The sequence below is a fragment of the Cervus elaphus genome, chromosome 21, assembly GCF_910594005.1.
Source record: "Cervus elaphus chromosome 21, mCerEla1.1, whole genome shotgun sequence".
NCBI classification, from domain to species: domain Eukaryota; kingdom Metazoa; phylum Chordata; class Mammalia; order Artiodactyla; family Cervidae; genus Cervus; species Cervus elaphus.
Window position 1 is genome coordinate 14,217,979 of NC_057835.1, and position 16,355 is coordinate 14,234,333.

The following is a 16,355-nucleotide window of genomic DNA, read 5'->3' on the forward strand; positions in this document are numbered from 1 at the left end:
TAGTGGCTGCAATTTTAAGGTGTTTATTGTGTAAAAAAAGTTGACTTAAAACTCAACATTCAGAAAACTAAGATCATGGCATCCTGTCCCATCTCTTCATGGCAAATAGTTGGGGAAACAATGGAAACAGTGACAGACTTTATTTTGGGGAGCTCCAAAATCACTGTAGATGGTAACTATAGCCATGAAATTAAAAGACGCTTGCTCCTTGGAAGAAAAGCCATGACCAACCTAGACAGCATGTTAAAAAGCAGAGACATTACTTTGCCAACAGAGGTTCGTCTAGTCAAAGCTATGGTTTTTCCAGTAGTCATGTCTGGATGTGAGAGTTGGACTATAAAGAAAGCTAAGCGCCGAAGAATTGATGGTTTTGAACTGTGGTGTTGGAGAAGACTCTTGAGAATCCCTTGGACTGTAAGGAGATCCAACCAGTCCATCCTAAAGGAAATCAGTCCTGAATATTCATTGGAAGGACTGATGCTGAAGCTGAAACTCCAATACTTTGGCCACCTGATGTGAAGAACTGACTCATTTGAAAAGACCCTGATGCTGGGAAAGATTGAAGGTGGGAGGAGAAGGGGATGCAGAGGATGAGATGGTTGGATGGCATCACCAACTCGATGCACATGAGTTTGAGTAAACTCCGGGAGTTGGTGATGGACAGAGAAGCCTGATGTGCTGCAGTCCATGGGGTTGCAAAAAGTCGGACATGACTGAGCTACTGAATTGAACTGAACTGTGTAAATGCTAAGTAAATGCTAATTTACACACTGACTGTGTAAATGCTAAGTCGTTCTTTATGTATAGCAGCTGCCTCCCCGCCCCCCCCCCCCCACCTTTTTAAAAAATTTTTTGGCCACACGCTCTGCAGTGGTAGCATGGAGTCTTAACCGCTGGACCACCTGGCAAGTCAGACAGTTGCCTCCTTTAATCTTTGTAACTATTCACAAAGAATCATCACCTATGATGATTCTGCTATGACTGCTAAGCTATAATAACTTTGAGAGCAAGTTTTGTGTGTTATTTTATCTTTGCAATAACCCTAGGTCATAGGGATTCCTTTATTCTTTTGCATGTGAAGAAATAGTAAGTTCACTGGATTATAAGCTTCAGGCAGAAGAGACTTATTCTCTATACCCAGCGCCCGGGATAGTGCCTAGAAAGTGTATAATAGGTCATCAATAGTCATTTATATTAAAAACCAAAATAGAGGCTCTCGGAGGTAGAGTGTTGGGGTTCAATTCTGACTCCCAAACTCTAAAATCCTAAGCCATAGAAGCTTCCTGGATAATTGAAGGGGGAAAGCTGAGAACAGACACTTTCTTTCTTCCCTTGGGTATCCATGAAAATTTGCTTCACGAACTTCACTGGCAGTTCAGTGTTAGGACTCCACGCTTCCACTGTAGGAGGCATTGGTTCCATCCCTGGTTGGGGAACAAAGAGCCTGAAAACCACACAGCACATGCCAGAAAAAAAAGAAAAAAGGTCTTGAGAATGTTTAACTGAGGCATCCCCTAAGGAAAGGCAGGAAGCTGAACAGCTCACATCCCTTTAGTCTGTCCACCACCAAGCTCATTCATTCATTCAACAAACATATCCCAAAGGCCTTCAGTGTTAACAGACTGTATATTTCATGGGGGCAGGGCCTGTCTTTCTTTGGTCCACCTTCATGTGGTCATAGCGTGCTGCCTCGCCTGTTGGAAGCACTCAGTAAATATTTGTTGCCTCTAAGAATGAATGAGGAGCAGGCTTCCCTGGCAGCTCAAACAGTAAATAATCCGCCTGTAATGCTGGAGATCTGGGTTTGATCCCTGGGTCGGGAAGATCCCCTGGAGAAGGGCATGGCTACCCATTCCAGCATTCTTGCCTGTAGAATCCCATGGACAGTGGAGCCTGGTGGGCTACAGCCCAGGGGATCACAAAGAGTCAGACATGACTGAGAGGCTAACACACACACACATGTACACACAGGTTAAGTGTAAGCACTATGCAAGGCCCTGGGGATGTAGAGTTGACAACGGATGAGACTGATCACCACCATATAAGAGTGATGATAGTTAGCTATATGAGATACAGTCCCACAGAGCAGAAAACAAAAAGGAGAGTTGCTTCTCCATGGGGTGAGGACCAGGCTGAGTCTTGAGCTCTGTGAGTTGAATAGATCATGGATCCCCAACCTTTGGGATCTAATGCTTGATAATCCTAGATGGAGCTAATGTAGTAATAATAGAAATAAAGTGCACAATAAATGTAATGTGCTTGAATCATCCTCAAACCAACTCCCCACCAACCGTGAAAAAATTGTCTTCCGCAAAACCGATCCCTGGTGCCAGAAAGTTTGGGGACCACTGAAGTAGATGGCAAGGAAGCTGTGCAGAAAGCATGCTAGGAAAACTCCTTCTGGTTTTCCCAGGACCATCCAGGTTTTAAATCAAAGTTCTGTGTTCCAGGAAAACCAAGACCAGTTGGTCATGCTAGTACCACTTACTAGCTCTGTGGCCTTGGGTAATTACTTAACCTCTCTGAGCCTTATTTTTCATTTCCGTGAAATGGAGCTAATAAGACCAAGTCTGTTAGTTGCTCAGTTATGTACAACTCTTTACAGCCCCATGGAGTGTAGCCCACCAGGCTCCTCTATCGATAGAATCCTCCAAAAAAGAATACTGGAGTGGGCTGCCATTCCCTTCTCCAGGGAATCTTCCCAACACAGGGATAGGAACTGGGTCTTCTGCATTGCACGCAGATTCTTTGCATTCTGACCACCAGGGAAGCTCCTTTGGGTGACTATAAAATAGCATCCGTAACGGCCAGAGCTCAGTGTCTGGCACACAATTGGAGTGTAAAGGGAAGCTCCTTTGGGTGACTATAAAATAGCATCCGTAACGGCCAGAGCTCAGTGTCTGGCACACAATTGGAGTGTAAAGGGAAGCTCTCCTCATGTTCCCTCCCTTGCAAAGAAGCAGGAGATGCTAAGGGTAGTGACCTGAGCCTGGAAAACACTGTTGGGACAATTACTGGCCACTTGGTTTGTCCCTTTCTCTGAATACTGTGGAATAGACATTATAAATGGGCTATTATCTTAAGCTGCTTTGCATGAGCATGCTGCTGCTGCTGCTAAGTCACATCAGTCATGCCCGGCTCTGTGTGACCCCATAGACAGTAGCCCACCAGGCTCCCCTGTCCCTGGGATTCTCCAGGCAAGAACACTGGAGTGGGTTGCCATTTCCCTCTCCAATGCATGAAAGTGAAAAGTGAAAGTGAAGTCGCTCAGTCCTGTCCGACTCTCCGCGACGCCATGGACTGCAGCCTACCAGGCTCCTCCATCTATGGGATTTTCCAGGCAAGAGAACTGGAGTGGGTTGCCATTAATAGTTTATTTTAAATTTTGAGCTACTGCTTGCTATACTTCTGATATTTTTAAAAAATTTAACTTTATCATCTTACCTTATCTATTTTTGAAGGGTTTAATCATTTATTTTTCCTCACCTCCAGTCCTTCCTATTTTTAGCCTTTAACATTTTTACTTCTTCCTTAATGTCAAAGTTTTGTTTAATCCATTTTTTTAAAAAAAATCTTATACTCCTCTTTTTTTTTTTTTTTATTCTGTTTTTCAAAATTCTCTCTTCCTGTTCTCATCTGAAAAGACTGCCTTTTCCCCTCATTACTTGGTCATTTCTCACTGAACTCAGAGGTTTTTAATGCACTTTTTTCATCATTTAATTCATCATGATATCATATGCCCTCTGAATTCAGCATGCCAGCATCATTTTTTTCCTTTAGATATACTCTTAAGTTTACTACTTTAGTGCTCTGTTATTTTTTAAACTTCATCATGTACTACCTATAATCTCTTCTCCTAATCCAGTAGGTGCTATTATAAAGGACAAGCAGGAAGTGTGGTCTCAGGCTGACAGCTGGGAGAACCCACAACCCTGGTAGAGGGCGCTGGCAGTGGTACTTTTATGCCTCCAGTTGGCTCAGCTGAGCCCATGGAGCGTCCTAATCACCCCCATTCCAGTCTTCTCTGAGTCCTTAGCTCAAAGAGGGTGAAAACTCTTCCTCCTACTGTATTGCTGGACATCTTTCTCAAACACAAAACTTCCCAGGTTGCTTACCTGCTCAGACCGTCCATGAGTCATTCTTGTGATATAACATACAACAAAAGCAATAATAATAATAATGACCATGACCTCAGTCAACACACAGTGAGCAATGATTGTCTTATAAGCCTTTTGCTGATTGCTTTCATCACTTATACAACATCATCTTTAGGAGGGCATTCCTCTGTTACAGGTGAGGGCTGTATTAAGTAACTGGGCCCAGTTTACATAACAAATAAGTGGCATTATTGGAAACTCATGGCTCAGATAGTAAAGAATCTGCCTGCAACGCAGGAGGTCCAAGTTCGATCCCTGGGTCAGGAAGATCCCCTGGAGAAGGGAATGGCAATCCACTCCAGTATCCTTGCCTGAAGAATTCCATGGACAGAGGAGCCTGGTGGGCTACAGCCTATGGGTTCGAAAGGAGTCAGACATGACTGAGCAACTTTCACTTTCACTCACTCATTGGGAACCCAGATCCTCAACCACTGGGCTAAACTGCTAAGTGCTACAGAGCAAAGCAAAGCAAACCATTTAATATCCACCCCCTTAGTGAGAGGAATGACTTGCCTGGGTCACCCAGGGGGTGAAAGGTAGAGATGGGATTGAATGACTCCATAATTCCCCCTACTACTTTCTCTACATTGTAAACAATGAGCAAAAACATTATTTGTAAATTAGCGTAAATACAAGAGATGTCAATACTTCATGGTCCTCTGGGTTATTTCTGAACCTGAAGGGAGAAAATCTTTTTCTCCTGTATTCAGAACACCCCTGAAGCTTGAGTAAGAAATACAATGTAGGACTGGTTAACTCAAGAAATGTGCTCAAACTCATTCATATAAACTCAAAGAGACAACAGCCTCAAAGTCAAACTAAAGAGAGCTAGGAACATTCGGGATTATACCTTTGACCTTTTCATTTTTGGCATCATAGCATACTACATCCTTACAGAATGATTTTCAGTGCTTGATTTAGGAGGTAACTTCTTTCTCAAGAAAACAGGACGCGAAACCAGCTAGAATAGTAATTTATAATGCATCATTTATTCAGAGATAAAAAATATATATTGCACTGTACACTAGAATTTGGGGGGATAATAACCTCATATTTATATATACAACATTTATTGGATCTGTTACCTGCTATGCATATTCGTATATATATATATAATATAAATATTTATTGTTCATTGTTCAGTGGCTAAGTCATGTCTGACTGTTTACAACTTCATGGACTGTAGCACGGCAGGCTTCCCTATCCTTCGCCATCTCTTAGACATAAATATATAGCTATACATGTATGTACTTCTATGTGGTGAAGTGTTATTCCCATTGTTCAGATGAGAAAGTTCAAAAGGCAAAAAGTGGTCGTGTGCCTAGTAAATGGGGGCGACAGGAAGTGTAAACCCAGGTCTCTGGTTGCAGAAGCTACAGCCCCGGGCAGCTGTGAAGGCCCTTGTGTGTGGCTGCCCCATTCACTTTGTCGGGACCCCAGAACTGGGTCTTCTTTGCTTGTACGCAGGCTTTCTCTAGCTGAGCAGGGATTATTCCCTAGTTTTGGTGTGGTGGCTTCTCTTGTTGCACAACATGGGCTGCAGGTCCAAGGACTTCAGGAGTTGCAGCACACAGGCTCAGCAGTTGTGGCCCATGGGACTAGTTGCCCCCTAGCGGTGTGTGGAATCTTCCCTGACCAGGGATCGAACCCGTGTCCCCTGCATTGGCAGATGGATTCTTATCCACTGTGCCACCAGGGAATTCCTTCTTACTAAATTAAAAAAGTAAAACTGTCCACAGGGACAGATCCCATAGTCACTTTCCCAGAGTTAGTCTTTCCATACACACAGTAGCACTTGAAAGGATGTTTTTGGAGACCCAGAAATGAATGGAAGGGAAGTCTTTCTCCTGTTCTTATAATAGAGTGCGCCTTTTCTAGCCTTCAACAGCTTGGACTGCAGACTGTGGCGATGTTCCCTGTACAAAGCGAACTGCAGAGAAAATGAGATGCACATCCCTGTGACATACTTTGAATGCGGAAGGGTGGGGGGATCCCCAGGGAGCCAGGCCTCTCTCCCACCTCCAGTCTGGCCGGTTGGCAATGAACAGCACAGATCTTGCTGCCATGATAAAAGCACAAATCCTGTGTCAAATGAGACAGCTGACTCTGCGAACCCTTCCAGCTCTCAGCTGCCTGGCCTCGAATAGTGGTGCCCACGCTGTGGACACCCCAGGGAGGAAGGGGGCAGCCTGGCCCACACAGAGAAGCTTCCATCTCCAGGGCTTGGAGGCAGAGACGATGGGGAAGGTGAGGAGGGACTCATCCTATCTGGATGAATTTGTCGAGGGCTTCCCACTCACAGTGACAATATCCCTCTTCCCAGGGATCACAAAACTGCACCCAAGAGGTGGGTCATTGAAATTCACTCATGTGACTCTGTCAAGTTAATTAGATTCGACAAGTGTTTGTTGAGTATCACAATGCCAGCCCCTGTGCTAAGAGATGAGATACAATGAAATGGTCTCTGCCCTGTAGGAGTCCAGAATTTAGTGATGTTAGTGAACGCAAGTTCATGTGCCCGACGCACAGTGAAGCCAAATAACACCAAAACACCAGAGTTCGGAGCAGAGAAAGGCTTGTTGCTGGGCTATGCAAGGAGATGGATGACTTGCACCCCAGACCAACACAAACTCCCGGAAATGGTCTCAGCAAAGCATTTTTAAAGGCAAAGTGAGGGAAGGGTGAGGTTGATTGTGGCAAACTTCTTGATGCAGAAACACTTTGTCCACATAGGACAGGTTACAATGCTACTGTAATTCTTCAGCTAAACAAATGGTCCTCTCTGTTTACTTTTTACCCCTTGTGTGAGTGGAAAAGCATCATACTTTTTAAAGTCAAAGCCTTGAGAATAGGCTATCCTGTGTACTTTAAATTATAGGCAACATTCCTAACTTTAAGTGAAGCAATAGAATATAAAGGTTAAAGTAAAAGAAACAGATCTATATGGAGTCAACTTTGTTCTTCCCTGTTACAGTATGACTGGTGGACCTATATATAGGAGGTCAAAAAGCAGTGTTATTTTTGATCTTCAGACTGTTTTCATGAAGCAGTGATTCCCTATGGCAACCCATGGACCCACTGCAGAAAGTGATTTTGGGAGATTCCTAAAAATGAAGATTCCCAGGCCTCATCCCTGTATATGTTTATTCAGTAGGTCTGAGTAGGACCAAGGGGATCTGCATCTTTTTAAGCCCCTAGATGATTCGCAAGTGTGGTGAGAATGAGTAATTTCCTGGAGGTCACTCTCATCTCCTCTCTTCTTTTCATCATCTACACAAAATTTATCGGTGAATCTTGTCTCCAGCTTTGACATGTACTCAGGGCCTGGCCCGATCTCACCAGCTGCACAATTGCCAGCCTGGTCCAAGCCCACGGTCTCTCTTCAGTGGGCCTTTCTAAGAGCCTTGTAACTTTTCTCCATGACTCCATCCTGGCCCCTCACAGCAGCCAGTGCATGACCCTTAAAACATGGAAGGTGGGTCATGTCTCCCAGGACCGAGGACTCTCCAGTGCCTTCCTGTCTCACAGAGAGAAAAGCCAATATTCTTTTAATTTTTTGGCCATGCTGTTCAACATGTGGGATCTCAGTTCCCTGACCAGGGACCAAACCTGAGTCCGCTGCACTGGAAGTGCAGAGTGTTAGCCACTGGACCGCCAGGGAAGTCCCTAAAGTCAGCATTCTTATCATGTGCAAGACCTTGCACAGTCTGACGCTTTGTTACCTTTCAGGGCTCGTCTCCTAAAAGCGCCTCCATCCTCCTGCCCTCCTCTCTGTCCAGCCATGGTGGACTTCACAGTTGGTTTGAGCGGGCTTCTTGCTTCTCTTCTTGCTTTCTGTTTCCTCCTCCTGAACTGCTCTTCCCAAACATCCCATGACTCTCTTCATTTTTTTAAATCTTGCTCAAATATCTCTTATCAGAGAGTTTTCTCTGAACTCCCTCTAAATGAGCAGTCCCAACCTTACTCCATCACTGTCTATCCTCCTTATGCTGCTATATTTTTCTTCTTAGCATTTATCTCACACACAGCATCACCATGTGTTAAATGATGTGCTTGACGTGTTCAGTCAAGTCTGACTGTTTGCAACCCCACAGACTGTAGCCCACCAGGCTGCTCTGTCCATGGGACTCTCCAGGCGAGAATACTGCAGTGGGCTGCCATTTCCTCCTCCAGGGGATCTTCCTGACCCGGGATCAAAACCATGTCACCTATGTCTCCTGCATTGCAGGCGGATTCTTTACCACTGAGCCAACAGGGAAGCCCCTATGTGTTAACTCTTCCTTGGTTTATTTACTTATTACCTGTTTCCTACCGCTAGAATGAGAGTTCAGCTTTGTCTGGTTTGCACACTGCCAGCTTATAAAACTGTACCCGACACACAGAACTTGCTCCATAAATAATTGTGAATAGATAAATTATTTAGTAGTGAAGGGTTAGGAAGATTTCTCAATGGCAGTTTACAGATATGCAAGGGTAGAAAAACAAAGCATTGATCAACAGATGTTTCTTAAGCATCTCACATTCAATATGTCAGCTCTGGGGCAGAGGTGGCTTACAAGTGCGGCTTACAGGGATCTAGAGAGAGTTGTAGGTTGGAGGGATTGTATAAGATAACCAACCTGAGACATCGTAGCAAAATATACCCCACCCTTTCATGGAAACACAGATCCGCAGCTTCTACAATGGAATAGCACCTACATAAAATTTGCTTTAAAAAATAATCCAAAATTTTAAGTATTGTTAGATACTTATTTGATACTAAAATGCACCAGTAAAGATATTTGGGAAGTCAACTACTGATTAAGGATCAAGTCCATATACAAGTTGTTTGGGGACTCTTTTCTCCTCCAGCATCTCCACTTTTGCTTCCTCTCAGCTTTTGTTCCCCTGGTTCCTGAGTCTTGAACACTCAGCTCTGCTTCTGAAGCTATCAGACACCTCCTTTGAAATTTGCAGATGCCCTTAGGAAGAAAGAAGCCCCAAATGCTAGGCTCACCTTTTTGGGTGTAATTCTTCTCCATCTTGATACCTCATGTTTTTGTTTTTGTTTTTTCCTGTTTTTACTGCCTTGTTTTATCATCACAAGTGCCTTTGTCTGAATAACCTATTCCTCCTATTTTAACATACACACACGCTTATACACATGCAGGGACATATACATACAAGTATATATATATATATATATATATTTTTTTTTCCTCTTGTACTGGGCATTAGGATCACATTGAATTTATAGGTTAGTGGTGTAATACAGTTTTAAATATTATATCTTAATGTACCTTACATGTTTGCTCATGTCATTAAATGTTTTAATGCGACTTTATAGTCCCTCATATATGCATGCCTTAGTCATTCAGCCGTTTCCCCTACTCCTAAAATACGCAATTTCCTTTTTTTTTTTGTTTTCATTAGTAAATGAACATCCCTTAACAGAAACTTCTGATCCTATATATGATTGTTTCTTTAAGATAGATAACTAGAAGTTGGGTCACTGGGTGGAAAGAAATTAATAAACTTTACCACCCACACCAGCAATATGTCAGAATAATTTCATTTTTTATAAAAAACCTACTTATGTTTGAGACTTAACTCATGCTTTTCTGCTTAGATTAAAGCAATATTCTCTTTTATTTTCCTTTTTGGATAGTCTCTTTTTCACATTTAAATCTTTATTTTGTTGGCATTTATTTTGACATATGTTATGAGGTGGCTATCATCCATTTTTTCAATAGATGAAAAATTATCTTGTTACCGACAATTATTTTGTCACTGAATCATTGAGCTATAATGTACTGTATACAAACTCATTATGTTTTATATTTTATGTCACTAATTTTTCAGTTGAGGTTTTCACTGTTGTCAGAGTTTTAATTATTGTTGCCTAATGGTATATATTATCTTCTGGCTGTGCAATGACCTTCTGTAATCACTTTCGTAAAAATGTCTCCAGTAGTCTGACCTCATATATTCTTTCAGATACACTTTTAAGTCATCTTCCGAGTTCCAAATGAAAATTCCACTTGGGATTTTGATTGCAAATAATATTAAAGCCATAAGGTAATTTGAGTAGTTTATTTACATAGTTAATAGCTAGCATCCCTTTATCAGAAATGCTTCCCCCTCCTTAATCTCTTGTAAAGTCATGTACTTTAGGTTTTTTCCAGTTCCCACATATTTTTTAATTTTGTCAAAGATTTTTTGTGGGTATTTTACATTATTATTGATATTTTAAGATCATTAGTCCATCATGTCTTGTAAGTAATGATGAGTGGTACAGAGGAGAGCTGTTCATACATTCATTTACTCATTCAGCAAATATCCCACACATATTAGGTGCCAGTTAACAGGCGCTGTGCTTAAGCACTTATCAGCCACTATGCTAGGTACTAGGTATCAGTACACAGTAAAACAAACATTATCCTATAATGTCAGAAGTAATAATCCAATGTGATAAAATAGGTACCAGACAACCAAGCTTGCAAATAAATATAAATTGTGATAAGTGCACAGTGGGCAGGGATAAAGAGTGGTAGGGCAATCCTACTTTTTTAAGATGTTTAATTAAATTTATTTTTATTTATATATTCTTTGGCTGCATCACACAGCATGCAGGATTTTAGTTTACTGGCCAGGGACCAAATCTGTGTCCCCTGCAATGGAAGTGCAGATTCTTAACCACTGGACTGCCAGGGAAGTCTCTAGAAACATTTTTGATTCATACAATAGTAGTTAGATTTATCAACACCACTGAGTAATATTTAAGTATTTTAATACATCCTAAAATATCCATTCTACTGTTGGTGGACATTCAGATTATTTCCACTTTCAAGCCCTTGTAGAAAACGCTGTTCTCAACATTCTTGGGCATGTTCCCTGGGCTGTTTGTGCAAAGATGGCTCTGGGTATGAAGGGGAAAGAGTCAGTTCTAGTGATGTGCAAATTCAAGATTAGTGTGCAAAGTCCAAGTAGCAATGTCAGTTCACATTGCCAATAGCATCCTTACCGACTTGATGATGCCCCACTATTTTTTTTCCCTTTTTGGTGCCAGCCTGGTAGATGTAGAATGGGTGTGGATTTTTAACTTATAGTTCCTAGATTGTTACACTTATTTTCATGTTGATATCCTCTTGTCTTTGAAATACCCCACTTCTCTTTTTCCTTTATGTCCTATAAGATTGCTTTTATTTTTATAGATTTATACAAGTTCTTCATGTGAGCTTAAATTAATTTTTACCAGTTATAAGTGTTGCAAATATCCCTACTTATAGTGTTTTCCATTTAATTAAAGCTGTCTTTCAATGAATATAAATGCTTAATTTTAATTTTGTCAAATGTATCAATCTATTTTTATGGTTTGTATTCTTCGCATTTAATTTTAAAAATTTATCAAAATAGTAAAATATTTGTGCCTTTCATATTTAAGACGTTAATCCACTTGCAGTGTATTCCTGTATATTGGATTAGGCAGCAATTTACTTTTACTTTATTTTCCAAGTGAATAACAAATTGTTCTAATACCCTTTGTTGAAAAGGCCTTATTTTCTCCTTAGAACTACAATGCATTATTATCAAGTTTGTGTGTTTGTGTTTCTGGGCTCTCCACTCACATCCACTGGTCAATTTCTGTATCCCCGTGTAAATACCAGGATGTCTTAATTATTACAGTGTTATAACAGTTCTGTTACCACTGCAAGTCTCCCATGCTGTTTCCTTTAGGAATATTTTATGTATTCTTTTTTAACATTTTATTTATTTATGGCAGTTCAAATCTCAGTTCAATTCTTTTACCATTAACTCAGCTCGATCATTTGCTGTTTGCCCTGTGCATATGTGGGTCAGAAAAGAGTTTATATAGGAATTTAATGTTCTTCCTCATTGGTTCTCTTCTTTGTTGGCTTTTCCCATCACTTTCCAGCAACTACGGTTGTTCTGAACCTTACTATTTTTTATTCATTGATTTTTAATTGTAGGATAATGGCTTTATAATATTGTGTTGGTTTCTGCCATCCATCAGCGTGAATCGGCCATAGGTACTGAACCTTATTCTTTTGCTTCTTCAGACCAACTGGGTTTCCCATTGCAATTTTTCACCCTCAAACTATACCTTATGTTATCTGCCCTCAAGCTAAAGCCATAAAAATCAAGAAAGCCATACTATGCTGGTTTTTTTCTTCCATGTATTGACTCCTTTCCAGAATCTCCTGCTTCTTCCCGGGCAAATGTGCTTCCTAGGTGGCTCAAATGGTAAAGAGTCTGCCTGTAATGCAGGAAACCCGGGTTCAATCCTTGGGTCTGGAAATTTCCCTGGAGAAGGAAATGTCAACCCACTCCAGTATTCCAGCCTGGAGAATTCCACGGACAGAGCAACCTGGCGGACTATAGCCCATGGAGTGAGTCCCAAAGAGTCAGGCACAACTGAGCGACTAACACTTTCAATTTCAAATGTGAAGATACAAAGTTTAACTTAAGAGTTAAGGAGACTTTGGCACCTGGGAGATGGGTAATGGCAATGGAAATAGAAAGCAGTAGACAAATGTGATATTTTCTCTTGAGTTAGGAACATCAGGACTTGGATGCTCCCCCAAGAAAACTTGTGTACCAGAGTCAACCTGGGTACCATAGTACCATTCAACTAACATGTTTCCTGTTTCTTATTAATCTTCTTGTCTTTTCACCTGCTTCCCCAACCCTTTTAAAAATTAAAAATTTCAGCTAGTGAAGGGATAAGTGAGATAGAGTGAGGAAGGAAGCTTTGCTTGAGGTTTCAAATTTGAGTTCAAATCTGGATTTAGGGAGGGGGAAGCTTTAGTCTGGATGGGGTGGTTTGGGAAGGCCTGTAGGAATAAGTTGACCTGAGAACTGAATGAGGGGCATGGTTCTATTCAACTGCTACTAAACATTTGGATTGTTACCTTAAGATTTACCTTGGAAATTTTTTTTAATACATATTTATGTATTTTTGGCTGTTCTGGGTCTTCGCTGCTGCCTGGGTTTTCTAATAGTCGCTGAGAGCCGGGGCTGCTCTTCATTGCAGTGTGCGGGTTTTTTGTTGCGGTGGCTTCTCTGGGTGCAGAGCACAGGCTCTAGGCACACAGGCTTCAGTAGTTGCGGCTCCCCGGCTCTAGGGCACAGGTTCAATAGTTGTGGCCCACAAGCTTAGTTGCCCCGAGGCATGTGGGATATTCCCAACCCAAGGGTCAAACCCATGTCTCCTGCGTTGGCAGGTGGATTCTTTACCATTGAGCCACAAGGGAAGCCCTACCTTGGAAGTTTTTGTTTATTTACTTATTCTCTTTGCCTGGAGGCAGCTCTTCTTTTAACCCTGTGACCAGGCTGTGTTTGTAATTCTGTTCTAGGTTGTGGCCCAGGCAGTGTTATTCATGTGTATGAACACAGCTGGAATCTTCATCAGTTACCTGTCAGACCGGGCCCAGCGCCAAGCCTTCCTGGAGACACGGAGGTGTGTGGAGGCCAGGCTGCGCCTGGAGACGGAAAACCAAAGACAGGTACCAACCAAAAAGACCTTGTGCTTGGTGATCACTTAGCCAGTCTCTGAATTCCATAGAGATTTTGTCTCCCCAAACACATGCTGCCTTGCAAGTGCTGCCTCAGAGTCTGTGTCATGGGATTACAGAGGCTGAAATAGTTATGTTAGACTCTCAGGTCAAAATGAATTGGTCTTAGTTTCCACACTCAATTGTTCCACATAAGAAATAAATTGAGTCTAAATATAAAGTGATTTCCTGAAGCTTTTCACTGATATCTGTGTTTATGGAAAAGGCTATGGTTTCTGAAAACCATTCGTATTCTCATCTTTAATTCTTCTTTTCTCAAACTATAAATTGTTATTTCAAATAAAATTTTCACTACATAGCAATTCAAATTATAGGAAGCTCAGGGAAAAATCTTGTACATGTGTAGTTCCTAATAACTCATCCTGATTTTCAGAAGAGATCATTGAACATAATAAATTTTATGGAACATGATACCAGTCCCAAGATAGGGGATGCAATAGGAAAAGCAGCTTGGTCCAAAGTGGAGACCATGAGTTTTAGCTGGAATTGGTTAAAATAAAGGAATTCCTTGGACATCTTGTTTAGGTGGGTGTTATAAGGATTTAAAAAATAGTTTTGACCTCAAATGATATGTTTCTCAAAGATAAAATTAGCTTTTAAAAAATAAAGATTTTCTCCTATTTAAATTTTTCACATATAAAAATTAATGCATATCGCTGCCTCTGAAAGTAATGTTCAAATAGAAATAACAGGAATATGTTAAAGTTGGTTATAGAATGAACATATTTTATGCTCAAACTGTTTATATACTCTTGGGACTCCTAGGCTCAATAGATATATTAGTTCTACCATACAAGGCTTTGTTTTTAAAAGCCACATCTGTGGATACATGCTTGTTATTTTAAGCTTTGTGCAATAATGGTTTGGGAAATTATAAAGAAAATAGCTTCAAAAATGGAACCTTTTTTATCTTAATCTCATCAAATCATCAGTAAAACATGGATCTTTGAAATAAGCAAAGCCAGGTCTGTTTGATAATGGATGAGGCTGACAGATAAGGTGCAATCTGACAAAATGCAACTCCCAGTGCTGTATGTTATTGCCAGGAGCACAGAAAAATTATTGAATTTCCAGCTCCTACATGGATTTCATAGGATTTAGAATTAGGACAATTCTAAGTTGATGTCTAAAACAACCATGGAACCTCATAACAGATTTATTGTAGTTGCCCTGAGCATCACTGTAAAATAATTTATAAAAATTGCTTTAAGAAAGAAATCACTTTGTGCAATAAACACGATATCTCCCAGGTTATATACACGTATACATTATGTTACTCTGTAAAACAGAGCAGTTGCTAGACTGGCACACCACTCTTTCCATGGGATCTATGCCAATTCAGACAGTGCTGCAGATTAATAATTTATCAACTGTTCTTGATGCACTATCACAGCCAGAACTGCAATTGTGGATAAGTTGTCTGGGAAACTCAGTCTTTTATTTAATGTTTATGAAATATTGGAGACACCAAAAATGATTGCTTTATCGTACTCATAAGACTTTTCTTCTTTTCCCATTCTTCAAGTTCATTGTCTTGGAGTCGCTGTGATATAACAATCTGACATGATGCACAGACCTTCCTCCATCCTCTCTAATCTTTATTTTTTCTTAAGTTGATAATAGGAGGAAGAAAATAATACCCAAAGGTGAGAACAAGTGACAAATCAAATGCAGTGAAAAGTTCACTAGAATACTGGGGTGGGTAGCCATTCCCTTCTCTAGGGGGTCTTCCTGATCCAGGGATAGAACTCAGGTCTCCTGCATTGCAGGCAGATTCTTTACCATCTAAGGGACCAAGAGAGTCCTGTAGAATTCATACCTCGGCCATATCACTTCCTAGTTGGCCACCTTAACCACTTAACTCTCGGTCTTAGGTTTCTCCTCCTTGTTTGGTCCAATATCTTTTCTTCAGCATTGTGTTTGCTTCCAATAAGGGGACACATATGAAACAATAGAAAACTGTAAGTCAGCTTCATTATTTTATGATGAAGCATGAGAAGAAGCTCTTTTGGTGGAAGGTTCTTTGTTCTGAGGATTAAGTGAAATATGCTCTGAGTTTGTTATAGTCCTGTGTATGCAATTCTGATAAAATACTTTATCAGAATTTCTGATATAATCAGAATTTCTGGTATATTGACCATCCCCTTCCCCTCCCACCTCCCACCCTCCACTCCACCCCCCTCCACCCCTCACCCCACTCCACCCCCTGCCCTCAGCATGGTGGTATCTAAGCTAACTGGCTCTGAATCATTCAGTGCTAAAGTTTCTTTCCACTGATATTGATCTCTCACTCAGGTTTCCTTTATCCCTGAGAACTTCCTCAATGGTAGATGGGCAGAGGAGGCAAGGCTTTCAAATGAGATGGCCCAGAATTTGAAATGTTTGCTTACCGTCTTCCTATCTTGGTGAACTTGAAAGAGCTCTGAGCCTTGAGACTCAGAGTCCTGAAAATCAGGCTTTTTCCTTGGATAACCTGAGGTTGCAGCCCTTGTTCTTAAGGTCAAGAGCAAGCAGGCAGGAGAAACCAGCAAAATGCTAAAACTCTTTCTCAAGCTCTCTTCTAAACTAGGTTTTTAACAAAGTTCCTTGATGTTGGTTCTCAGCTTTATAGCGCCCCTGTCCC

The 16,355-nt window shown here is 41.1% G+C and overlaps 1 protein-coding gene across 4 annotated transcripts in view; it reads left to right on the plus strand.

Annotated features, from left to right (window-relative positions):
- Positions 1 to 16,355, plus strand: part of ADCY8 (adenylate cyclase 8) — a 226,972-nt gene that overhangs the window by 36,390 nt on the left and 174,227 nt on the right. For all 4 annotated transcript variants that reach the window (XM_043880380.1, XM_043880381.1, XM_043880382.1 and 1 more), the window contains exon 2: positions 13,514 to 13,663. In XM_043880380.1, coding sequence (XP_043736315.1) covers positions 13,514 to 13,663 — 150 coding nt within the window. The remainder of the gene's footprint in view (positions 1 to 13,513; positions 13,664 to 16,355) is intronic.